At 46.2% G+C, this 27812-nt stretch overlaps 2 protein-coding genes across 3 annotated transcripts in view; both read right to left on the bottom strand.

Annotated features, from left to right (window-relative positions):
- The window catches only part of LOC110510837 (disintegrin and metalloproteinase domain-containing protein 12), a 226301-nt gene extending 218651 nt beyond the window's left edge, over positions 1-7650 (bottom strand). Inside the window, exon 1 of the mRNA XM_090217802.1 lies at positions 6861-7650. Within this exon, the coding sequence (XP_090073928.1) occupies positions 6861-7026 (166 nt within the window). The 5' untranslated portion in view covers positions 7027-7650. The remainder of the gene's footprint in view (positions 1-6860) is intronic.
- Positions 7651-13043: 5393 nt separating this feature from the next.
- LOC149972644 (uncharacterized) overlaps positions 13044-27812 on the bottom strand; it is a 61245-nt gene continuing 46476 nt past the window's right edge. Inside the window, exons 8-10 of one of the 2 annotated variants that reach the window (XM_090217801.1) lie at positions 21373-21436; positions 19492-19591; positions 13044-15783 (exon numbers count right to left, since the gene is read on the bottom strand). In XM_090217801.1, coding sequence (XP_090073927.1) covers positions 15745-15783; positions 19492-19591; positions 21373-21436 — 203 coding nt within the window. In that variant the 3' untranslated portion in view covers positions 13044-15744. The remainder of the gene's footprint in view (positions 15784-19491; positions 19592-21372; positions 21437-27812) is intronic. The other variant, XR_016491183.1, reaches the window with a different exon arrangement.

Raw genomic sequence — 27812 nt, 5'->3', positions numbered from 1 at the left:
GAAACTACAGATCATCACCAGTTCCTCCCCAACCCTGCTACAAACTCCAGTTCCTCCCCAACCCTGCTAGAAACTCCAGTTCCTCCCCAACCCTGCTAGAAACTCCAGTTCCTCCCCAACCCTGCTAGAAACTCCAGCTCCTCCTCAACCCTGCTAGAAACTCCAGTTCCTCCCCAACCCTGCTAGAAACTCCAGTTCCTCCCCAACCCTGCTAGAAACTCCAGTTCCTCCCCAACCCTGCTAGAAACTCCAGTTCCTCCCCAACCTTGCTAGAAACTCCAGTTCCTCCCCAACCCTGCTAGAAACTCCAGATCCTCCCCAACCTTGCTAGAAACTCCAGTTCCTCCCCAACCCTGCTAGAAACTCCAGTTCCTCCCCAACCCTGCTAGAAACTCCAGTTCCTCCCCAACCCTGCTAGAAACTCCAGTTCCTCCCCAACCCTGCTAGAAACTCCAGTTCCTCCCCAACCCTGCTAGAAACTCCAGTTCCTCCCCAACCCTGCTAGAAACTCCAGTTCCTCCCCAACCCTGCTAGAAACTCCAGTTCCTCCCCAACCCTGCTAGAAACTCCAGTTCCTCCCCAACCCTGCTAGAAACTCCAGTTCCTCCCCAACCCTGCTAGAAACTCCAGTTCCTCCCCAACCTTGCTAGAAACTCCAGTTCCTCCCCAACCCTGCTAGAAACTCCAGATCCTCCCCAACCTTGCTAGAAACTCCAGTTCCTCCCCAACCCTGCTAGAAACTCCAGTTCCTCCCCAACCCTGCTAGAAACTCCAGTTCCTCCCCAACCCTGCTAGAAACTCCAGTTCCTCCCCAACCCTGCTAGAAACTCCAGTTCCTCCCCAACCCTGCTAGAAACTCCAGTTCCTCCCCAACCCTGCTAGAAACTCCAGTCCCTCCCCAACCCTGCTACAAACTCCAGTTCCTCCCCAACCCTGCTACAAACTCCAGTCCCTCCCCAACCCTGCTAGAAACTCCAGTTCCTCCCCAACCCTGCTAGAAACTCCAGTTCCTCCCCAACCTTGCTAGAAACTCCAGTTCCTCCCCAACCCTGCTAGAAACTCCAGTTCCTCCCCAACCCTGCTAGAAACTCCAGTTCCTCCCCAACCCTGCTAGAAACTCCAGTTCCTCCCCAACCCTGCTAGAAACTCCAGTTCCTCCCCAACCCTGCTAGAAACTCCAGTTCCTCCCCAACCCTGCTAGAAACTCCAGTTCCTCCCCAACCCTGCTAGAAACTCCAGTTCCTCCCCAACCTTGCTAGAAACTCCAGTTCCTCCCCAACCCTGCTAGAAACTCCAGTTCCTCCCCAACCCTGCTAGAAACTCCAGTTCCTCCCCAACCCTGCTAGAAACTCCAGTTCCTCCCCAACCTTGCTAGAAACTCCAGTTCCTCCCCAACCCTGCGAGAAACTCCAGTTCCTCCCCAACCCTGCTACAAACTCCAGTTCCTCCCCAACCCTGCTAGAAACTCCAGTTCCTCCCCAACCCTGCTAGAAACTCCAGTTCCTCCCCAACCTTGCTAGAAACTCCAGTTCCTCCCCAACCCTGCTAGAAACTCCAGTTCCTCCCCAACCCTGCTAGAAACTCCAGTTCCTCCCCAACCCTGCTAGAAACTCCAGTTCCTCCCCAACCCTGCTACAAACTCCAGTTCCTCCCCAACCCTGCTAGAAACTCCAGTTCCTCCCCAACCCTGCTAGAAACTCCAGTTCCTCCCCAACCCTGCTAGAAATCCAGTCCCTCCCCAACCCTGCTAGAAACCCCAGTTCCTCCCCAACCCTGCTAGAAACTCCAGTTCCTCCCCAACCCTGCGAGAAACTCCAGTTCCTCCCCAACCCTGCTACAAACTCCAGTTCCTCCCCAACCCTGCTAGAAACTCCAGTTCCTCCCCAACCCTGCTACAAACTCCAGTCCCTCCCCAACCCTGCTAGAAACTCCAGTTCCTCCCCAACCCTGCTAGAAACTCCAGTTCCTCCCCAACCCTGCTAGAAACTCCAGTTCCTCCCCAACCCTGCGAGAAACTCCAGTTCCTCCCCAACCCTGCTAGAAACTCCAGTTCCTCCCCAACCCTGCTAGAAACTCCAGTCCCTCCCCAACCCTGCTAGAAACTCCAGTTCCTCCCCAACCCTGCTAGAAACTCCAGTTCCTCCCCAACCTTGCTAGAAACTCCAGATCACCATTTGTTCCATGAAACATTTATTATGAGAACCAGAAATCATATATTTCATCAGGAGCAGCAAGTGTATTATTTTGTGATAATATTTATATAATATTTATAATGCGTTTGGAAGCAGATCCTTCAAATAAATAAATGACACCCTTCAATTCCAATTCATCTTTCTTTTGCTTCAGCCATGTGGTTTCTCCTCAGCTGTCTAAGCAGAGAACGTGAGTCTGGCTGAAGGAAACAGCACAGCTGGCTAGTAAACACAGTCTCACACTAAGGGTCACGGTCCAAATAGCACCTTATTCCCTATGTAGTGCACTACTTTTGACCAGAGCCCTCCTATGTAGTGCACTACTTTTGACCAGAGCCCTCCTATGTAGTGCACTACTTTTGACCAGAGCCCTCCTATGTAGTGCACTACTTTTGACCAGAGCCCTCCTATGTAGTGCACTACTTTTGACCAGAGCCATCCTATGTAGTGCACTACTTTTGACCAGAGCCCTCCTATGTAGTGCACTACTTTTGACCAGAGCCCTCCTATGTAGTGCACTACTTTTGACCAGAGCCCTCCTATGTAGTGCACTACTTTTGGCCATAGGGTCATTTGGGACACATCCATCCATCAGATCAAGTGCTTCCAGCCAGGACAGAAACACACCACCAGACAAGACAGGATGACACCTTCAGGACAGAGACACACCACCAGACAGGACAGGATGACACCTTCAGGACAGAAACACACCACCAGACAGGACAGGATGACACCTTCAAGACAGAGACACACCACCAGACAAGACAGGATGACACCTTCAGGACAGAGACACACCACCAGACAAGACAGGATGACACCTTCAGGACAGAGACACACCACCAGACAAGACAGGATGACACCTTCAGGACAGAAACACACCACCAGACAGGACAGGATGACACCTTCAGGACAGAGACACACCACCAGACAAGACAGGATGACACCTTCAGGACAGAGACACACCATCAGACAAGACAGGATGACACCTTCAGGACAGAGACACACCACCAGACAAGACAGGATGACACCTTCAGGACAGAGACACACCACCAGACAAGACAGGATGACACCTTCAGGATAGAGACACACCACCAGACAAGACAGGATGACACCTTCAGGACAGAGACACACCACCAGACAAGACAGGATGACACCTTCAGGACAGAGACACACCACCAGACAAGACAGGATGACACCTTCAGGACAGAGACACACCACCAGACAAGACAGGATGACACCTTCAGGACAGACACACACCACCAGACAGGACAGGAACACACCACCAGACAGGACAGAGACACACCACCAGACAGGACAGGATGAAGTCTTCAGGACAGAAACACACCACCAGACAGGACAGAGACACACCACCAGACAAGACAGGATGAAACCTTCAGGACAGAGACACACCACCAGACAGGACAGAGACACACCACCAGACAGGACAGGATGAAACCATCAGGACAGAAACACACCAGACAGTGTCTAACAACCTTGAGTTCCTGGCTGACAGAGTTTCTCATCAGAGAATAAAAAGGAAACAGAAATAGTCTCACAAACACACACACACACACACACACACACACACACACACACACACACACACACACACACACATACACACACATACACACACACACACACACAACTCATAAATGAGTTACTTCACTAATGATTTCCACTCATTTCCCTTTTATATGAGATGTTGAAGACAGACACCGTGCTGGGTTCACAGTCAGCATTACTCCACTACAGCATGCTTTCACAATGCTTCTCAGACACACACACACACACACTCACACTCACACTCACACACACACACACAGCCAGCTTCTATCCAGTCTCCTCTTGTTTGTTTATAATCACCTGTTCCCAGCAGTTTACCCAGGGGGCATCTCTCCCCTAATCAGCCCTTAACAAGCGAGCCCCTTAACGACCATTGACCAGGTATGTACTTCCTGTTAAACGCTGCTTTGTCCAGGTTCTCACAACACAATGGGCATGATGATGTGGTTAATGATGAGTTCGTCATGCCACAACAGGAAATGCCTTAGGTAATAAACTGGGAATAAATAAATGAAATCTTCCTCCACCAACCTCTTCTCTCTTCCTCTCCTCCTCCCCCATCCTCTTCTCTCTTCCTCTCCTCCTCCACCAACCTCTTCTCTCTTCTTCTCCTCCTCCCCCATCCTCTTCTCTCTTCCACTCCTCCTCCTCCTCCATCCTCTTCTCTCTTCCTCTCTTCCACCAACCTCTTCTCTCTTCCTCTCCTCCTCCTCTTCTCTCTTCCTCTCCTCCTCCACCATCCTATTCTCTCTTCCTCTCCTCTCCACCAACCTCTTCTCTCTTCCTCTCCTCCTCCTCCAACCTCTTCTCTCTTGTTCTCCTCCTCCCCATCCTCTTCTCTCTTCCTCTCCTCCTCCTCCATCCTCTTGTCTCTTCCTCTCTTCCACCAACCTCTTCTCTCTTCCTCTCCTCCTCCTCTTCTCTCTTCCTCTCCTCCTCCACCATCCTATTCTCTCTTCCTCTCCTCTCCACCAACCTCTTCTCTCTTCCTCTCCTCCTCCTCCATCCTCCATTCTCTTCTCTTCCTCCAACCTGTTCTCCTGATGGTCTGTCTGTCTGCTCTGTTCTCCTGATGGTCTGTCTGTCTGCTCTGTTCTCCTGATGGTCTGTCTGTCTGCTCTGTTCTCCTGATGGTCTGTCTCTCTGCTCTGTTCTCCTGATCTATCTGTCTGACTGCTCTGATCTGCTATCCTGATAAGAAACACCTCACAGAAGTGAAAGCTTCCCCTAAACACACACACACACACATACACACATGCACAAACACACACACAGGCACATACACGGTGCACACTCCACACTGTGATATCAATGTATGCATTTTCTCAGATAGTGCTCTCCTTAGGCTAAGGAGGGTCTACCTCTGGTCAAAAGGTACAGAGGGAAATGCTGAGACACACACACACACACACACACACACACACACACACACACACACACACACACACACACACACAGTTACTGTAGCATCTCAATAACACAGTGACTCTCTAAACCATCTGAATAAGGTGGGACGGATGTCACAGTTCTGTTCTCTTAAAGGTCTGTCTGTCTGCTCTGTTCTGTTCTCCTAAAGGTCTGTCTGACTGCTCTGTTCTCCTAAAGGTCTGTCTGTCTGTTCTGTTCTCCTAAAGGTCTGTCTGACTGCTCTGTTCTGTTCTCCTAAAGGTCTGTCTGTCTGCTCTGTTCTGTTCTCCTAAAGGTCTGTCTGTCTGTTCTGTTCTCCTAAAGGTCTGTCTATCTGTTCTGTTCTGTTCTCCTAAAGGTCTGTCTGTCTGTTCTGTTCTCCTAAAGGTCTGTCTGTCTGTTCTGCTCTCCTAAAGGTCTGTCTGCTCTGTTCTGTTCTCCTAAAGGTCTGTCTGTCTGTTCTGTTCTCCTAAAGGTCTGTCTGTCTGTTCTGTTCTCCTAAAGGTCTGTCTGACTGCTCTGTTCTGTTCTCCTAAAGGTCTGTCTGTCTGCTCTGTTCTGTTCTCCTAAAGGTCTGTCTGTCTGTTCTGTTCTCCTAAAGGTCTGTCTATCTGTTCTGTTCTGTTCTCCTAAAGGTCTGTCTGTCTGTTCTGCTCTCCTAAAGGTCTGTCTGCTCTGTTCTGTTCTCCTAAAGGTCTGTCTGTCTGTTCTGTTCTCCTAAAGGTCTGTCTGTCTGCTCTGTTCTGTTCTCCTAAAGGTCTGTCTGCTCTGTTCTGTTCTCCTAAAGGTCTGTCTGTCTGTTCTGTTCTCCTAAAGGTCTGTCCGTCTGCTCTGCTCCTCTAAACCATCTGAATAAGATGTGATTGATGTGTTATGCTCTTGATCTTAGTTACCTTTCAACTATAATTCTACTAAAGTTGTCATGGTTTTAAGATGGTTGTGAGACCTTCATCTTAATAGAATATCATCAGTGAAACTGAAATCTCTCCGTCTACTTAATTACTAAATGTTTTACAATTCACAATTGCATAAATCTGGCACCTTGCTCCAATGACACCTTACCCAAGTTATTTTCTGATTGTATATTATAGCAGGGCGTCGTCGTACATTATATGAGTGTTATAACCAAGTGTTTATAACGCCGGCGTATTGATTTCACTGATTTAAAGAATGATGCAGATGTAATGGATGTGAAAGGGCTAGCTTAGTTCGCGGTGGTGCGCGCTAAATAGCGTTTCAATCAGGTGACGTCACTCGCTCTGAGACCTTTGAAGTAGTGGTTCCCCTTGCTCTGCAAGGGCCGCGGCTTTTGTGGAGCGATGGGTAAAGATGCTTCGTGGGTGACTGTTGTTGATCTGTGCAAAGGATCCCTGGTTCGCGCCCGGGTATGGGCGAGGGGACGGTCTAAAGTTATACTGTTACATAGAAACCAAACATACAAAAGACTGAACCCACTGGGCACAGATGTCAATTCAACGTTGGTTCAACGTTATTTCATTTAAATTGCGTCGTAACAACGTTGATTCAACCAGTGTTTGCCCAGGGGGAAATGTCAGATATAGTTGTCAGATTCATATTTTTAAATAAATGTTTTCTTTGATTCATCTTTTAAAATCTAGCGCCTTTTTTCTTTGCAAAGCCAAGAAGAAATAATGCATTTGTCAAAATACATTTCATTCGGTCTCCACTTCTTACCTTCAGTGGTCTTGTTGGAGGAGCGCACATCTTCACCGAAGCATATTGTAATTGACAAGACGTGAAGAGCTATCAAAAACACGGTAAACTTCTGACTCCCGTAGGTCTGACTCCCGTAGGTCTGACTCCGGTAGGTCTGACTCCGGTAGGTCCGCCGGTAGGTCATTGTGCTGGTGTACTGCAGCGGATGAACGAACGGGTCGAGACTATCCAACTGTCTCACGGCAGCACGACCATAATATACAGTGGAACAGCTGATGTGTAACACCCAAAGGACTTCGTGAAATATGATCAAGTCTGAGGAAAGAGAGACGGTTAGGAAATCCTTCTCAGTCCTCACCCGCTCCGCTCCAGCAACCTCAGACTCCCCTGAAACAGACGTTTACATCCAACGATGTTAAAAGCGCGTCAAGCACTTTGGAGAGAAGCCCCACAATTTGACCAGTAAACGTGTCATTAACTACATTGAAATAGGTAGTCGTGGTCGTTTATTTTCCTTCCGATGACAACAGTTAGGGAGTTCCTCCAAAAAAAAGGAATTTACAGACTAGCGAAGTGTTGTCTTTCGTTAACGAGACCATGTGCTTCTCCAGAAGCGCTCCTTACGGACGTCAATCCGTCTTTACATTCGCCGTCCGCAAAGGCGCGCCGTTATAAGCGCTTATCTGCGCTGCAGCAAGAGACAGAGAGAGAGAGAGAGGAGAGAGAGAGAGAGAGGAGAGAGTACACTTAGAGGACTTGAATAATATATTTCAGACACAGCCTCTCCCAGCAGAGGTCATTCTGGTTTAATATTTTATTCAGCAGCCGTAAGAGACAGTCGACTTGAAAGCAGTTAAGGTGGGTGTGTAAAAAATGTAAAAAAGCAGATTTTTTTTTTAACCTTTTATTTAACTAGGGAAGTCAGTTAAGAACAAATTCTTATTTTCAATAACGGCCTAGGAACAGTGGGGTTAACTGCCTTGTCCAGGGGCAAAACGACAGCTTTGTACCTTGTCAGCTCAGGGATTTGAAATTGCAACTTTTCGGTTACTAGTCCAACGCTCTAACCACTAGGCTACCCTGCCGCGCCTATATGGCGGACTAGGCTACCCTGCCGCGCATATATCGGGCGGACTAGGCTACCCTGCCACGCCTATAGGGCGGACTAGGCTACCCTGCCGCGCCTATATGGCGGACTAGGCTACCCTTCCGCGCCTATATGGCGGACTAGGCTACCCTGCCGCGCCGATTTGGCGGACTAGGCTACCCTGCCGCGCCGATTTGGTGGACTAGGCTACCCTGCCGCGCCGATTTGGCGGACTAGGCTACCCTGCCGCACCGATTTGGCGGACTAGGCTACCCTGCCGCGCCGATATGGCGGGTGTGTAAAAAGCAGTCCTGGTGGGTGTGTAAAAAGCAGTCCTGGTGGGTGTGTAAAAAGCAGTCCTGGTGGGTGTGTAAAAAGCAGTCCTGGTGGGTGTGTAAAAAGCAGTCCTTGGTGGGTGTGTAAAAAGCAGTCCTGGTGGGTGTGTAAAAAGCAGTCCTGGTGGGTGTGTAAAAAGCAGTCCTGGTGGGTGTGTAAAAAGCAGTCCTTGGTGGGTGTGTAAAAAGCAGTCCTGGTGGGTGTGTAAAAAGCAGTCCTTGGTGGGTGTGTAAAAAGCAGTCCTGGTGGGTGTGTAAAAAGCAGTCCTGGTGGGTGTGTAAAAAGCAGTCCTGGTGGGTGTGTAAAAAGCAGTCCTGGTGGGTGTGTAAAAAGCAGTCCTTGGTGGGTGTGTAAAAAGCAGTCCTTGGTGGGTGTGTAAAAAGCAGTCCTGGTGGGTGTGTAAAAAGCAGTCCTGGTGGGTGTGTAAAAAGCAGTCCTGGTGGGTGTGTAAAAAGCAGTCCTGGTGGGTGTGTAAAAAGCAGTCCTGGTGGGTGTGTAAAAAGCAGTCCTGGTGGGTGTGTAAAAAGCAGTCCTGGTGGGTGTGTAAAAAGCAGTCCTTGGTGGGTGTGTAAAAAGCAGTCCTGGTGGGTGTGTAAAAAGCAGTCCTGGTGGGTGTGTAAAAAGCAGTCCTGGTGGGTGTGTAAAAAGCAGTCCTTGGTGGGTGTGTAAAAAGCAGTCCTGGTGGGTGTGTAAAAAGCAGTCCTTGGTGGGTGTGTAAAAAGCAGTCCTGGTGGGTGTGTAAAAAGCAGTCCTGGTGGGTGTGTAAAAAGCAGTCCTGGTGGGTGTGTAAAAAGCAGTCCTGGTGGGTGTGTAAAAAGCAGTCCTTGGTGGGTGTGTAAAAAGCAGTCCTTGGTGGGTGTGTAAAAAGCAGTCCTGGTGGGTGTGTAAAAAGCAGTCCTGGTGGGTGTGTAAAAAGCAGTCCTGGTGGGTGTGTAAAAAGCAGTCCTGGTGGGTGTGTAAAAAGCAGTCCTGGTGGGTGTGTAAAAAGCAGTCCTGGTGGGTGTGTAAAAAACAGTCCTGGTGGGTGTGTAAAAAACAGTCCTGGTGGGTGTGTAAAAAGCAGTCCTGGTGGGTGTGTAAAAAGCAGTCCTGGTGGGTGTGTAAAAAGCAGTCCTGGTGGGTGTGTAAAAAGCAGTCCTTAGTGGGTGTGTAAAAAGCAGTCCTTGGTGGGTGTGTAAAAAGCAGTCCTTGGTGGGTGTGTAAAAAGCAGTCCTGGTGGGTGTGTAAAAAGCAGTCCTGGTGGGTGTGTAAAAAGCAGTCCTGGTGGGTGTGTAAAAAGCAGTCCTGGTGGGTGTGTAAAAAGCAGTCCTGGTGGGTGTGTAAAAAGCAGTCCTGGTGGGTGTGTAAAAAGCAGTCCTTGGTGGGTGTGTAAAAAGCAGTCCTGGTGGGTGTGTAAAAAGCAGTCCTGGTGGGTGTGTAAAAAGCAGTCCTGGTGGGTGTGTAAAAAGCAGTCCTGGTGGGTGTGTAAAAAGCAGTCCTTGGTGGGTGTGTAAAAAGCAGTCCTGGTGGGTGTTCTCATGAACCCGCCGTGTCTCCTTGAAGCTCTAAGTGAAAACATCCTCTGCCCTGTACTCACGCACACGGTCTGATTTGCTCTACAAATGCAATAGGTCTACATTCATCTATTGTAGAATAAACTAAAAACAACATCACATGTATTATTCAACATAAACTGACCAGCCTCAACACGTGGCCAGTCCTGTGAAGTGGAGAAACACTATGAGACTTCAGGATAGGCCAACAATCTATTTGCATTCAATCGTATTCATATGATATACAAAACGTTAAGGCCAACTGAAGAGGACACCCCCTGGTATTACATGGTGCTGACAGTATCTCAGAGGAAGAGGACACCCCCTGGTATTACATGGTGCTGACAGTATCTCAGAGGAAGAGGACACCCCCTGGTATTACATGGTGCTGACAGTATCTCAGAGGAAGAGGACACCCCCTGGTATTACATGGTGCTGACAGTATCTCAGAGGAAGAGGACACCCCCTGGTATTACATGGTGCTGACAGTATCTCAGAGGAAGAGGAGACCCCCTGGTATTACATGGTGCTGACAGTATCTCAGGGGAAGAGTAGACCCACTGGTATTACATGGTGCTGACAGTATCTCAGGGGAAGAGTAGACCCCCTGGTATTACATGGTGCTGACAGTATCTCAGGGGAAGAGTTGACCCCCTGGTATTACATGGTGCTGACAGTATTTCAGAGGAAGAGTTGACCCCCTGGTATTACATGGTGCTGACAGTATCTCAGGGGAAGAGTAGACCCCCTGGTATTACATGGTGCTGACAGTATCTAAGAGGAAGAGGACATCCCCTGGTATTACATGGTGCTGACAGTATCTCAGAGGAAGAGGACATCCCCTGGTATTACATAGTGCTGACATTATCTCAGGGGAAGAGGACATCCCCTGTTATTACATGGTGTTGACAGTATCTCAGAGGAAGAGGACACCCCCTGGTATTACATGGTGCTGACAGTCTCTCAGAGGAAGAGGACACCCCCTGGTATTACTTGGTGCTGACAGTATCTCAGAGGAAGAGGACATCCCCTGGTATTACATGGTGCTGACAGTATCTCAGAGAAAGAGGAGACCCCCTGGTATTACATGGTGCTGACAGTATCTCAGCGGAAGAGGAAGAGGACACCCCCTGGTATTACATGGTGCTGACAGAGTCAGAGTCTCTCAGAGGAAGAGAATAGAGGATATAGGAGAGGGAGGGAGGTGGAAGAATAGAACAAAGAGGATATGGGAGAGGGAGGGAGGTGGAAGAAGAGAATATAGGATAAGAGAGGGAGGGAGGTGGAAGAAGAGAATATAGGATAAGAGAGGGAGGGAGGTGGAAGAAGAGAATAGAGGATAAGAGAGGGAGGGAGGTGGAAGAAGAGAATAGAGGATAAGAGAGGGAGGGAGGTGGAAGAAGAGAATAGAGGATAAGAGAGGGAGGGAGGTGGAAGAATAGAGAAATAGGATAAGAGAGGGAGAGAGGTGGAAGAAGAGAATAGAGGATAAGAGAGGGAGGGAGGTGGAAGAATAGAGAAATAGGATAAGAGAGGGAGAGAGGTGGAAGAAGAGAATGTAGGATTTAAGAGAGGGAGAGAGAGAGGTGGAAGAAGAGAATTTAGGATTTAAGAGAGGGAGAGAGAGAGGTGGAAGAAGAGAGAATAGTGGATATGCGAGAGGGAGGGAGGAGGAAGGAGAGAGAATAGAGGATATAAGAGAGATGGATAAACATAAGAATGACATGTATAGGAATGACTTGCATAGGAATGACTTGTATAGGAATGACTTGTATAATAATTACTTGTTTCGGAATAACTTGTGCAGAAATAACATGTATAGGAATGACTTTTATAGGAATGACTTGTAGCATATGACTCTGTGCTATCTGGACTAGAAAGGTAGCTGGCTACATCCCATTCAACGCCAATTGATAGAAATATTGTTTTCCTTTTACTGCTACAGATATATCATTGAAGTGGCACAACAAATCAAATCAAATCATAGTTCATTTTGTCGCGTAAACAGATTTGCAGACGTTACAACAACAACAGCAAATTGAAGAAACGTGATATTTGCAGCATGAACCCCAGCCAGACTCTCACTCCATTACCCACAATACATTACTATAATGAATTTGATGAGCTCACCTACATCATTACACTACAAGCAAATCAGCATATTAGCAATGCGCTTTTAATTAGCCATTTTAACTAACTGTGGTCCAGCTCTATCTATTTCACCATGTCCACTAGTGTTCATTCAGAGGCCCTGGTTGTGTCTGTGTGAGAGAGTGCCGTGATACAATGTGAAAAACATAGCCTACAGTTCTAGGTCTGAGAAATACTAGAGAAAATGTATTATATCCCAGAAATATTATGTGGGACAACAACAACAACAACCACAACAACAACTAACAACAACAACAACAACAACAACCACAACCAACAACAACAACAACAACAACAACAACAACAACAACAACAACAACAACAACAACAACAACAACAACAACAACCACAACAACAACAACAACCACAACAACAACAACAACCACAACAACAACCACAACCACAACCACAACCACAACCACAACAATAATAACAACAACAACAACAACAACAACCACAACAAATAAGAAAACATCTCACAAGAGAGATATTATTCCCAACAGAAAAACAACATGTTCTACAATGAGTTTGGACCGGAAGACAGAACAGAACCTATTCAGATCAATGGAGAATCAGCTGAAAACCAAGGGCATGTCCCAAATGGCACCCTATTCCCTATATAGTGCACTACTATTGACCAGCACCCTATTTCCTATATAGTGCACTACTATTGACCAGGTCCCACCCTATTCCCTACATAGTGCACTACTATTGACCAGCACCCTATTCCCTACATAGTGCACTACTCTTGACCCTATGGCTAGGTAGAGACCTGTATCTATAAGAGGACATCACCCAGAAACCACATGGTCATTGATTGACTTGTATAATCTAAAACCATTGGACTAAACAGGATAAGAGGAGTGTGATGTATATAAACCACATGGTCATTGATTGACTTGTATAATCTAAAACCATTGGACTAAACAGGTGAAGAGGAGTGTGATGTATATAAACCACATGGTCATTGATTGACTTGTATAATCTAAAACCATTGGACTAAACAGGTGAAGAGGAGTGTGATGTATATAAACCACATGGTCATTGATCGACTTGTATAATCTAAAACCATTGGACTAAACAGGATAAGAGGAGTGTGATGTATATATTCAATATTTACATGAAACAGTCATTAGTCACCCAAACACACAACAAGTCAGGCATGTAGATACACACGTAGACAGTAAGCCAGTAGGTGGCAGTCACTAGGTCCAGTCTCCAGGTCCAAGTCTATGCAGATTCAGTCTACGCAGATTCAGTCTCTAGATTCAGTCTACGCAGATTCAGTCTACGCAGATTCAGTCTACGCAGATTCAGTCTACGCAGATTCAGTCTACGCAGATTCAGTCTACGCAGATTCAGTCTACGCAGATTCAGTCTACGCAGATTCAGTCTACGCAGATTCAGTCTCTAGATTCAGTCTCTAGATTCAGTCTCTAGATTCAGTCTCTAGATTCAGTCTCTAGATTCAGTCTCTAGATTCAGTCTCTAGATTCAGTCTCTAGATTCAGTCTCTAGATTCAGTCTCTAGATTCAGTCTCTAGATTCAGTCTCTAGATTCAGTCTCCAGATTCAGTCTCCAGATTCAGTCTCCAGATTCAGTCTCCAGATTCAGTCTCTAGATCATGTTCTGATTGAAACTCTGAATGATGGCAGGGTCCACAGAAACCACCCTAGACCATAGAAACCGCCCTACACCACAGAAACCGCCCTACACCACAGAAACCGCCCTAGACCACAGAAACCACCCTAGACCACAGAAACCACCCTAGACCACAGAAACCACAGAAACCACCCTAGACCACAGAAACCACCCTAGACCACAGAAACCACCCTAGACCACAGAAACCACCCTAGACCACAGAAACCACCCTAGACCACAGAAACCACCCTAGACCACAGAAACCACCCTAGACCTCCAAACCACAGGAACCACCCTAGACCACAGAAACCACCCTAGACCACAGAAGCCACCCTAGACCACAGAAACCACCCTAGATAGAGGATCTCAGACCACATGAGATTCTGTGAAAGGGACTGAAGAGGATTTCAAAGCTTCCTTGTGACAGCAGGGTGACAGCAAGGTGACAGCAGTGTGACAACAAGGTGACAGCAAGGAGACAGCAGGGTGACAGCAGGGTGGCAACAAGGTGACAGCAAGGAGACAGAAGGGTGACAGCAAGGAGACAGCAAGGTGACAGCAGGGTGACAGCAAGGTGACAGCAGGGTGACAGCAAGGTGACAGCAGGGTGACAACAAGGTGACAGCAGGGTAACAGCAAGGTGACAGCAGGGTGACAGCAGGGTGACAGCAAGGTGACAGCAGGGTGACAGCAATGTGACAACAAGGTGACAACAAGGTGACAGCAGGGTAACAGCAAGGTGACAGCAAGGAGACAGCAAGGTGACAGCAAGGTGACAGCAAGGTGACAGCAAGGAGACAGCAAGGAGACAGCAGGGTGACAGCAGGGTGACAACAAGGTGACAGCAAGGAGACAGCAGGGTGACAGCAGGGTGACAGCAGGGTGACAGCAGGGTGACAGTAAGGTGACAGCAGGGTGACAGCAAGGTGACAGCAAGGTGACAGCAGGGTGACAACAAGGTGACAACAAGGTGACAACAAGGTGACAGCAAGGTGACAGCAAGGTGAAAGCAGGGTGAAAGCAGGGTGAAAGCAGGGTCTTGTTCAATTTGTTGAAATTGTCCAATAAGAAAAGCTCATTTGTTTTCCATTGCACAGCGTTTTCAAGCTGCTACAGTGTTGCCCTAGTGAGCACAACCCAAACATGAGGAAAACACGAGGAAAACACGGCCCAAACACGACCCAAACACGACCCAAACACGGGGGAAACGGGGGAAACGGGGGAAACGGGGGAAACGGTATCAGAAGGAGGCCAAAGAGAAGTGCTGACTCTTATTGACTTCTCCGTGCTTCTACACCTGCATTGCTTGCTGTTTGGGCCACCCCTCATAGCCTGGTTCCTCTCTAGGTTTCTTCCTAGGTTTTGGCCTTTCTAGGGAGTTTTTCCTAGCCACCGTGCTTCTACACCTGCATTGCTTGCTGTTTGGGGTTTTAGGCTGGGTTTCTGTACAGCACTTTGAGATATCAGCTGATGTACGAAGGGCTATATAAATACATTTGATTTGATTTACCTGCCTAGCTAAATCAATACGAATAATATAAACAAGCAGGATGCATAGATAACATCGATAACATAGAAGAACAACATTTAGTGGAGCCAACAATACAGTACACAGGCCATATGCATAGATAACATAGATAGCATAGATAGCATAGATAACATAGAACAACAACATTCGTTACATTGTAATCCCACAACTAAACCGGTATTCTACACATTTTTCTACACACCCTCAGAAAGATTCTGGTCAAGCAGACGGACATTCATTGGAGCTCTCAGTAGGATTCGATTCGATTGGCTCAGGAGCAGTAAAACACATGGCCAGAGTGCTTCTGTGAACCAAACAGGGTTTTTGGATCATAAACAGCAGTATTATGATGAGGAAAGACGTTATCATTAAAACGGTGGAACATTATAACATACATCGTTTTGTTTCATTTCTAATGACACCCATTTTCACTACAAATTGTTTAAAATTTGTTTATCTTTAAAAAAAAAAAATTATGATGTTGCTTATTTATGATGTGTATTAAAGCTGTCGTTGGGATAATCGTCAGTCCGTCTTGATGGTTGTTGGGTCTCTCAAAGTAGGGCAGTATGCTGGAAGGAGGGGGGGAGATCACGTACGTTCGGACCATTCATCCTTGGCTTCACTCAGTGTCTAGCCCTTTGAAGGATCTGTCCTAACAGTTTCTGTAAAGAGGAAAGAGAGAGAGAGAGAGCACACATCACACACTGAGCATCTATTACTGAGGGATATGCTATAGATCACGGTCATATTCTCCCTGTGAGACTCCCTCCAGAACCATCCAAAGCCCAACGAAGACTAAACAACTAAAGTCAAGAGAACTCAACTGCCCACTATCTCTCTGCTTCAGATGGGAATCAATAGCCTTTGTACCCATCCAGACATCCAGGCCACCGTGCCCACAGTCAACGGCCTGTTTTTGGTACCACATTCAGGTTGTCTAGTCGCGTATCTATTGAAGCAGAGGAGACTGAGGCTGTGGCCTGGTTTCCTGGTTTCCTGGGCTTTCTCAGGCTGCAGGAGAGTGGAGGTGGAGGTGGATAAGACTGGGTCTGTCTGTCTGTCTGTGGGCTATGTCTGTCTGTCTGTCTGTGGGCTATGTCTGTCTGTCTGTGGGCTATGTCTGTCTGCCTGCCTGCCTGCCTGCCTGCCTGTCTGTCTGTCTGTGGGCTCTGTCTGCCTGTCTGTCTGCCTGTCTGTCTGCCTGTCTGTGGGCTCTGTCTGCCTGCCTGCCTGCCTGCCTGTCTGCCTGTCTGTCTGTCTGTCTGTCTGTCTGTCTGCCTGCCTGTCTGTGGGCTCTGTCTGCCTGTCTGTGGGCTCTGTCTGTCTGTCTGTCTGCCTGTCTGTGGGCTCTGTCTGTCTGTCTGTCTGTCTGCCTGGCTGCCTGTCTGTTTGCCTGTCTGTCTCTCTGCCAGCCATCAGCTGTACGATGGCTTTGCGGTGTGATTGCGACTGTGTACCTCTCTCTCTCTCTTTCTCTCTCTTTGAAGGCCTTTATATTTGCCTGTGGACACTGGGCTCATACACCGAGAGAGAACAATGAGTCTGTTCATTGACAGCCGTAACCAGACAGAGAGAGAGAGGACCCAGTGGCCCTGCACCCAGAGACAGAGGCATTTCTAAAGGGAAATATCATGAATAACCATGCATAAACAGCCTAGCGAACAGAAACAGCAGCAACAAAACATAGAGATGGAAAATGTAACGCTTCGGTGGGTCTTTGCAAGAGGATTCAAAACACGCTAAGAGTTGCTCCCCTCACAACACGCTAAGAGTTGCTCCCCTCACTCTCACCAGTAGACAACAGTAAAAACAATACAACCAATGTGCTTGAGACTTTCAGCTTCAGACTCATTGGACTTGTGACTTTGATGTCTGCATTGACGTGTGTGTTAAAAACAAATCATCCCGACACGTGTCATTTGATTTCCTCGTCTTGTGATTAAAAAGGAGTGATTCAAGTGTAAATATATGTCAACAGGGCCCTCTAGTGGCCACAGCAGGCAGCACGTGACGTTGTGTGCTCAACTTGGGGACAAGCAGTGTTTTTTTAGTTGAGAAAACATGGTAGGACACGAGACCCGAGGGACAGGAGATGGTGGTCATTTTGTTCAGTTTAAATATCTGCATCTCTAGTCCTACGATAACCAATTATATGAATATGTCCCTTGACAAAAGGAAATACATAATCTGTTTACTAGTCAGGAAAAAAATTGATGCAAACCTGAGAATTAATCATCTCTGATGCAAGGGTTCCAGTTCAATGCTTCCCAGGCCTAATCCTAACCAGTCATAGGCTTCCCAGGCCTAATCCTAACCAGTCCTAGGCTTCCCAGGCCTAATCCTAACCAGTCCTAGGCTTCCCAGGCCTAATCCTAACCAGTCCTAGGCTTCCCAGGCCTAATCCTAACCAGTCCTAGGCTTCCCAGGCCTAATCCTAACCAGTCCTAGGCTTCCCAGGCCTAATCATACCTATTACTTTTACAACAACAAATCTTCCAAATAAATAAAAATACACATCAAACGTTAGCCTCCTCTGTCCCATGCTTTACAGTTCTGGTTTTAATCACAGTGAGCTTGAACCCAAACGACAATACAGAAATGTCCAATCAACCTACGCATCGCTCCCGGCAACGCGAGGCCATTACCTTCTAACAGTAATTTAGCTGTAGAGGACGATACCTTTACAGCAGCTTCAGGCCTTTCCTGTAAGACATTAATGGAAACGCTGTGGCCTTTTGCAAGGTAATGGAGCGTGTAGGACAGAGGTGGAGCTGGTGTGTTAAACTAGTTCATTGTCTTTATGGCTCATAGACTCATTAATGGGCTGTTAATGTAGTTCAGTTTATTGTTTTTATGGCTCATAGACTCATTAATGGGCTGTTATTACTATGTTAATGAAGTATATTACTATAATCCCTACTATATCACTATAATCCCTACTGTACCACTATAATCCCTACTGTACCACTATAATCCCTACTATATCACTATAATCCCTACTATATCACTATAATCCCTACTGTACCACTATAATCCCTACTATATATCTATAACCCCTACTATAGCACCATAATCCCTACTATAGCACTATAATCCCTACTGTACCACTATAATCCCTACTATATATCTATAATCCCTACTGTACCACTATAATCCCTACTATATATCTATAATCCCTACTATAGCACTATAATCCCTACTATATATCTATAATCCCTACTATAGCACTATAATCCCTACTATACATCTATAATCCCTACTATAGCACTATAATCCCTACTATATATCTATAATCCCTACTATAGCACTATAATCCCTACTATATATCTATAATCCCTACTATAGCACTATAATCCCTACTATAGCACCATAATCCCTACTATAGCACTATAATCCCTACTGTACCACTATAATCCCTACTATAGCACTATAATCCCTACTGTACCACTGTAATCCCTACTATATATCTATAATCCCTACTATAGCACTATAATCCCTACTATAGCACCATAATCCCTACTGTACCACTAAAATCCCTACTGTACCACTATAATCCCTACTATATCACTATAATCCCTACAGTATCACTATAATCCCTACAGTATCACTATAATCCCTACTATATCACTATAATCCCTACTATATCACTATAATCCCTACTAAATCACTATAATCCCTCCTTTATCACTATAATCCCTATTATATCACTATAATCCCTACTGTATCACTATAATTCCTACTTTATCACTGTAATCCCTGCTATATCACTATAATCCCTACTATATCACTGTAATCCCTGCAATATCACTATAATCCCTACTATATCACTATAATCCCTACTGTATCACTATAATTCCTACTTTATCACTGTAATCCCTGCTATATCACTATAATCCCTACTATATCACTATAATCCCTATTATATCACTATAATCCCTACTGTATCACTATAATTCCTACTTTATCACTGTAATCCCTGCAATATCACTATAATCTCTACTGTATCACTATAATCCCTACTATATCACTATAATCCCTACTGTATCACTATAATCCCTACTGTATCACTATAATCCCTACCGTATCACTATAATCCCTACCGTATCACTATAATCCCTACTGTATCACTATAATCCCTACTATATCACTATAATCCCTACTGTATCACTATAATCCCTACTGTATCACTATAATCCCTACCGTATCACTATAATCCCTACCGTATCACTATAATCCCTACTGTATCACCATAATCCCTACTGTATAAGTATTACTATACATTCACCAGCATAACCAACAATAGTAAACAGTTACTGCAGCAACCAATCAATTAACAGAGAGAGACATTCCGTATCTCCAGCCATTCTGACCTTTTTGAAGAGATCTGCTCTCAGCCTGTTAGTCAGGCAGTCCTCCCTCCTCTTCTCTTCCTCCTGTTTCCTCCTCACCTCCGGCAGATTTTTATAGTTCCTGTCAATAAGGAGTCGTCACAATCCCACATACAGTATCCAGTGTGGCAGAATATTCTGGTTTAATACCCAGGGTCCTTTATAAGGGGGCCATCATCCCAGTAGGGTTGGGATCAATTCCACGTTCAATTCAATCAATTCAGAAAGTAAACAGACTGGAATTTCAGTACTTTCTTAAATTGACTGAACTGAAATATTATTTGGCACTCTGCATTCCAGACAGTGCTTGTTTCTGATTGAATTAAGACTCATTCCATTAAACTAGACCAGACCTATAAAGACCTGGTCACCTATGAAGAAGACTCCATTAACCTAGACCAGCCCTGTGAGGACCTGATCACCAATGAAGAAGACTCCATTAACCTAGATCAGCCCTGTAGAGACCTGGTCAACTACAAAGAAGACTCCATTAACCTACACCAGCCCTGTAGAGACCTGGTCACCTATGAAGAAGACTCCATTAACCTACACCAGCCCTGTAGAGACCTGGTCAACTACAAAGAAGACTCCATTAACCTACACCAGCCCTGTAGAGACCTGGTCACCTACGAAGAAGACTCCATTAACCTAGACCAGCCCTGTAGAGACCTGGTCACCTATGAAGAAGACTCCATTAACCTAGACCAGCCCTGTGGAGACCTGGTCACCTACGAAGAAGACTCCATTAACCTACACCAGCCCTGTAGAGACCTGGTCAGCTACGAAGATGACTCCATTAACCTAGACCAGCCCTGTAGAGACCTGGTCACCTACGAAGAAGACTCCATTAACCTAGAACAGCCCTGTGGAGACCTGGTCAACTACGAAGAAGACTCCATTAACCTAGACCAGCCCTGTGGAGACCTGGTCACCGACGAAGAAGACTCCATTAACCTAGACCAGCCCTATAGAGACCTGGTCACCTATGAAGAAGACTCCATTAACCTAGACCAGCCCTGTAGAGACTTTTTCACCTACGAAGAAGACTCCATTAACCTAGACCAGCCCTGTAGAGACCTGGTCACCTACGAAGAGGACTCCATTAACCTTGACCAGCCCTGTAGAGACCTGGTCACCTACGAAGAAGACTCCCTTAACCTACACCAGCCCTGCAGAGACCTGGTCACCTACGAAGAAGACTCCATTAACCTACACCAGCCCTGCAGAGACCTGGTCACCTACGAAGAAGACTCCATTAACCTACACCAGCCCTGCAGAGACCTGGTCACCTACGAAGAAGACTCCATTAACCTAGACCAGTCCTATAGAGACATGGTCAGCTACACCCATTACACCCACTGGATCACTGAATTGAGACATGATATCTCTTGATTCAACAACAATTCAATTCAATTCAAGGGCTTAATTGGCATGGGAAACATGTGTTAACATTGCCAAAGCAAGTGAGGTAGATAATATATAAAGTGAATATATAAAGTGAAATAAACAATAAAAATTAACAGTAAACATTACACATACAGAAGTTTCAAAACAATAAAGACATTACAAATGTCATATTATATATATACAGTGTTTTAACAATGTACAAATGGGAAAGGACACAAGATAAAATAAATAAGCATAAATATGGGTTGTATCAATCGGCCTAATACAATGTGGGGATGGAACCAAGAAGTTAATCCGACAGAGCAAAAACACTGTTAGAAGGAAGCCAGAAGAGAAAATAAAAGCCATTTTGAACAGAGATGTTAGTTATACAGGCTTCCACCTCCGTGGTCAGGACTCGGAGAGAGAGAGAGCGAGAGAGATGCCAGAATGAGAGATTGAGATGGAGGAACTCACTGCCTGGTTCTGAGGTGCATCTCCTTCCCTGTAATGGCTCTATCTCTGGGTCGGAAAAGGTTATCTGGAAACACACACACACAATACTGATTATTAACAACAGTTTGTGAGAAATTTCAATTTCTGAGTTAGAGAGTTTTCCAATCGTTTTATTCCCCACCACAATGATCGGTAGAGGGATAAGACAAGAGGAAAACGTACATCCAGAGGTGGGGAAACTGGAATCCGGTTTACCTCATCTTTACCACCTGTCAACCAGACAATACTCCACACAGACAAAACTCTAGATCACCTCTACTCCACACATAGACAAAACTCGAGATCACCTCTACTCCACACATAGACAAAACTCTAGATCACCTCTACTCCACACATAGACAAAACTCTAGATCACCTCTACTCCACATAGACAAAACTCTAGATCACCTCTACTCCACACAGACAAAACTCTAGATCACCTCTACTCCACATAGACAAAACTCTAGATCACCTCTACTCCACACAGACAAAACTCGAGATCACCTCTACTCCACACATAGACAAAACTCTAGATCACCTCTACTCCACACATAGACAAAACTCTAGATCACCTCTACTCCACATAAACAAAACTCTAGATCACCTCTACTCCACACAGACAAAACTCTAGATCACCTCTACTCCACACATAGACAAAACTCTAGATCACCTCTACTCCACACAGACAAAACTCTAGATCACCTCTACTCCACACACACAGACACATCTAAAACTCTAGATCACCTCTACTCCACACAGACAAAACTCTAGATCACCTCTTCTCCACACACAGAGACACATACAAGGCAAATCAGACCACAACTCCATCCTCCTGATTCCTGCTTACAAGCAAAAACTGAAACAGGAAGTACCAGTGACGCACTCAATATGAAGTACTTAGATGAAGCGTGATGCTAAACCACAGGAATGTTTCACTAACACAGACTGGAATATGTTCTACGATTCAGTAGTATCAGTAGTATCTAACAACATATCCCAACCAAAAGTCATGGATTACAGGTAACATCTGCACTGAGCTAAAAACCTGCTGCTTTCAAGGAGCGGCCACTAAGAAATCCCACTACGACCTCCGACGAGCCATCAAACAGGCAAATCGTCAACACAGGATCAGGATGGAATCCTACTACGCCAGCTCTGGCACTAGTCGGATGAGGCAGGGCTGGCAAAATATCACGGATTACAAAAGGAAACCTAGCCACAAGCTGCCCAGTGACGCGAGCCTACCAGATGAACTAAATACCTTCTATGCTCACTTCTAGGCGAGAAACGCTGAACCATGCATAAGAGCACCAGCAGTTCAGGATCAACTGTGTGATCACGCTCTCCATAGCCGATGGGAGTAAGACCTTTAAACAGGTTAACATTCACAAGGCCACAGGGCCAGACAGATTACCAGGGCGGGTACTCAGAGCGTGCACTGACCAGCTGGCAAGTGTCTTCACTGCCATTTTCAACATCTCCCTGACCCAGTCTGTAATGCCTACATGAGGCAGACCACCCAACATAAGGCAGACCACCCTACTCCATGTGCCCAAGAACACCAAGGTAACCTGTGCAACTGGATCCTGGACTTCCTGACGGGCCACTCCGAGGCAGTGAGGGTAGGCAACACATCCACCATGCTGACCCTCAACACGGGGGCCCCTCAGGGGTGCGTGCTTAGTCCCATCCTGTACTCCCACAACTGTGTAGCCACAGATAGGCCTGATCACCGACCCATACGTTTAATAAATTGCAACAATAAAATAACAAAACTCATATTTTCAGAATACTAAAATAATTGAAAAACAATAACTCATGATCTGCAGCAATCGTTTGTAAGTTACGCAGGGAATCTGGAAGCACAAGCTGAGTTTAATAATAAACATAAAGAAAATCCAAAACAGGAGCAGCGTGCTGAACGTAACTCAAAATCAATACTTCCTGATGACTGAGGCTACAGAGAGCTATATGAAGGGAAAGTAATCAGGGTGGTGATGAGTTCCAGGGGAGCAGGTGTGCTTAACGATAGGGGCAGGTGTGCTTAACGATGGGGGGGCAGGTGTGCTTAACGATGGGTGGCAGGTGTGCTTAACGATGGGAGGCAGGTGTGCTTAACGATGGGTGACAGGTGTGCTTAACGATGGGGAGCAGGTGTGCTTAACGATGGGTGGCAGGTGTGCTTAACGATGGGGGGCAGGTGTGCTTAACGATGGGGAGTAGGTGTGCGTAACGATGGGGTGACAGGTGTGCTTAACGATGGGGAGCAGGTGTGCTTAACGATGGGGACCAGGTGTGCTTAACGATGGGTGGCAGGTGTGCTTAACGATGGGGGGCAGGTGTGCTTAACGATGGGGGGCAGGTGTGCTTAACAATGGGGAGCAGGTGTGCTTAACGATGGGGAACAGGTGTGCTTAACGATGGGGAGCAGGTGTGCTTAACGATGGAGAGCAGGTGTGCTCAACGATGGGGAGCAGGTGTGCTTAACGATGGGGAGTAGGTGTGCGTAACGATGGGGAGCAGGTGTGCTTAACGATGGGGAGCAGGTGTACTTAACGATGGGGAGCAGGTGTGCTAAACGATTGGTGGCAGGTGTGCTAAACGATGGGTGGCAGGTGTGCTTAACGATGGAGAGCAGGTGTGCTCAACGATGGGGAGCAGGTGTGCTTAACGATGGGGAGCAGGTGTGCTAAACGATGGGTGGCAGGTGTGCTAAACGATGGGTGGCAGGTGTGCTTAACGATGGGGAGCAGGTGTGCTTAACGACGGGGAGCAGGTGTGCTTAACGATGGGTGGCAGGTGTGCTTAACGATGGGGAGCAGGTGTGCTTAACGATGGGGAGCAGGTGTGCTTAACGATGGGGAGCAGGTGTGCTTAACGACGGGGAGCAGGTGTGCTTAACGATGGGGGGGCAGGTGTGCTCAACGATGGGGAGCAGGTGTGCTTAACGATGGGGAGCAGGTGTGCTTAACGATGGGGAGCAGGTGTGCTAAACGATGGGTGGCAGGTGTGCTAAACGATGGGTGGCAGGTGTGCTTAACGATGGGGAGCAGGTGTGCTTAACGACGGGGAGCAGGTGTGCTTAACGATGGGTGGCAGGTGTGCTTAACGATGGGGAGCAGGTGTGCTTAACGATGGGGAGCAGGTGTGCTTAACGATGGGTGGCAGGTGTGCTTAACGATGGGGAGCAGGTGTGCTTAACGATGGGGAGCAGGTGTGTTTAACGATGGGTGGCAGGTGTGCTTAACGATGGGTGGCAGGTGTGCTTAACGATGGGGACCAGGTGTGCTTAACGATGGGTGGCAGGTGTGCTTAACGATGGGGAGCAGGTGTGCTTAACGATGGGGAGCAGGTGTGTTTAACGATGGGGAGCAGGTGTGCTTAACGATGGGGAGCAGGTGTGCTTAACGATGGGGAGCAGGTGTGCTTAACGATGGGGAGCAGGTGTGCTTAACGATGGGTGGCAGGTGTGCTTAACGATGGGGAGCAGGTGTGCTTAACAATGGGGAGCAGGTGTGCTTAACGACAGGGAGCAGGTGTGCTTAACGATGGGTGGCAGGTGTGCTTAACGATGGGGAGCAGGTGTGCTTAACGATGGGGAGCAGGTGTGCTTAACGATGGGGAGCAGGTGTGCTTAACGATGGTGAGCAGGTGTGCTTAACGATGGGGAGCAGGTGTGCTTAACGATGGGGAGCAGGTGTGCTTAACGATGGGGAGCAGGTGTGCTTAACGATGGGGAGCAGGTGTGCTTAACGATGGGGAGCAGGTGTCCTTAACGATGGAGAGCAGGTGTCCTTAACGATGGGGAGCAGGTGTGGTTAACGATGGGGAGCAGGCGTGCTTAACGATGGGGAACAGGTGTGCTTAACGATGGGGAGCAGGTGTGCTTAACGATGGAGAGCAGGTGTGCTTAACGATGGGGAGCAGGTGTGCTTAACGATGGGGAGTAGGTGTGGTTAACGATGGAGAGCAGGTGTGCTTAACGATGGGGAGCAGGTGTGCTTAACGATGGGGAGCAGGTGTGCTTAACGATGGGGAGCAGGTGTGCTTAACGATGGGGAGCAGGTGTGCTTAACGATGGGGAGCAGGTGTCCTTAACGATGGAGAGCAGGTGTGCTTAACGATGGGTGGCAGGTGTGCTTAACGATGGGTGGCAGGTGTCCTTAACGATGGAGAGCAGGTGTGCTTAACGATGGGGAGCAGGTGTGCTTAACGATGGAGAGCAGGTGTGCTTAACGATGGGGAGCAGGTGGGCTTAACGATGGGGAGCAGGTGTCCTTAACGATGGGGAGCAGGTGTGAGTAATGTGGGTTGCCAGGACCGGTGGTCAGTAGACCGGCGACGTGGAACGCCGGAGGGAGGGAGCAGGAGTAGGCGTGACTCAAATACACAAAGATAACTTTACTCCATTACTCAACAATATGAAAGCAGATTTAATGAAATGGAATAATCTTCCCATAAATCTTGCAGGTATACTAAACCTCTTTAGAACGACATGGCTGCCAAAGTTTTTATATTTATTGATGGTAAAACCAATTATCCCCCCGAAGACATTCAGAGTATACTCAGCCTTAACAGACTTTATATGGGCAGATAAAACCCGGAAGACATTCAGAGTAAACTCAGCCTTAACAGACTTTATATGGGCAGATAAAACTCCTAGAATCAAATGGAAAGTTTGATATACCCCTCAGTCTGAGGGTGGTTTTAACCTTCCAGACTTGGAATTGTATCAACTTGCTACCCAATACTTTAAATTGCAACATATAATTAAATGAATTAAAGAGGAACAATGGGAACATATTGAAGATGAACATGTTCATCCCCAGAGTCTTTCCATGTGTCTGTTATCAAAGGACGGAGCTAAGAACATCAACAACTTCATAGTTAAGAACACTAGAACAGTATAGAACACTACGACACTAGAACAATATAGAACAGTATAGAACACTACAACACTAGAACAATATAGAACAGTATAGAACACTACAACACTACAACAATATAGAACACTACACCGATATAGAACAATACACCAATATAGAACACTACACCAATATAGAACACTACACCAATATAGAACACTACACCAATATAGAACACTACAACAATATAGAACACTAGAACACTACACCAATATAGAACACTACACCAATATAGAACACTACACCAATATAGAACACTACACCAATATAGAACACTACAACAATATAGAACACTACACCAATATAGAACACTACACCAATATAGAACACTACACCAATATAGAACACTAGAACACTACAACACTACACCAATATAGAACACTACACCAATATAGAACACTACACCAATATAGAACACTAGAACACTACAACAATATAGAACACTACACCAATATAGAACACTACACCAATATAGAACACTACACCAATATAGAACACTAGAACACTACACCAATATAGAACACTACACCAATATAGAACACTACACCAATATAGAACACTACACCAATATAGAACACTACACCAATATAGAACACTACAACAATATAGAACACTAGAACACTACACCAATATAGAACACTACACCAATATAGAACACTACAACAATATAGAACACTAGAACACTACAACACTACACCAATATAGAACACTACACCAATATAGAACACTACACCAATATAGAACACTAGAACACTACAACAATATAGAACACTACACCAATATAGAACACTACACCAATATAGAACACTACACCAATATAGAACACTAGAACACTACACCAATATAGAACACTACACCAATATAGAACACTACACCAATATAGAACACTACACCAATATAGAACACTACACCAATATAGAACACTACACCAATATAGAAGAAAATTAAACGGATTCTACCAGAACCAATTTCCCTCCCTAAAAAAACACAACCTTCTGCAACAATCCTTGGATAGCCTTTTCCAGAATTCACCAATAAAGTGGTCCACGTGGAAAGATGAATCAAATGTATTATTAACATAAATATTGAGAAAAAAAATTACGTGGGCTAGAAAGACAAAACAAAAATAGTACAATTTGAAGCCATAAAATATGAGAGGTACTGGAGAAATCCAAAGCATGTGTCACGGCTGATGAAAGGAGAGGACCAAGGTGCAGCGTGGTGATCGTACATTTTCTTAAATTAATCAAAATGACGCCGACTAAACGATAAACACAAAGCAAACCGTGAAGCTCAAAGGCTATGTGCCCTAAAACAAAGTCAACTTCCCACAAACACAGGTGGGAAAAAAGGCTACCTAAGTATGGTTCCCAATCAGAGACAACGATAAACAGCTGTCCCCGATTGAGAACCACACCCGGCCAAAACATAGAGATAGAAAATCATAGAAACACAAAACATAGAATGCCCACCCCAACTCACGCCCTGACCAAACCC

Source organism: Oncorhynchus mykiss, chromosome 23, assembly GCF_057628025.1.
Source record: "Oncorhynchus mykiss isolate SJ-2025 chromosome 23, ASM5762802v1, whole genome shotgun sequence".
Lineage (NCBI taxonomy): Eukaryota > Metazoa > Chordata > Actinopteri > Salmoniformes > Salmonidae > Oncorhynchus > Oncorhynchus mykiss.
Note: the sequence above shows the minus strand (reverse complement) of the source record. Positions and strands in the feature narration are given on the sequence as shown.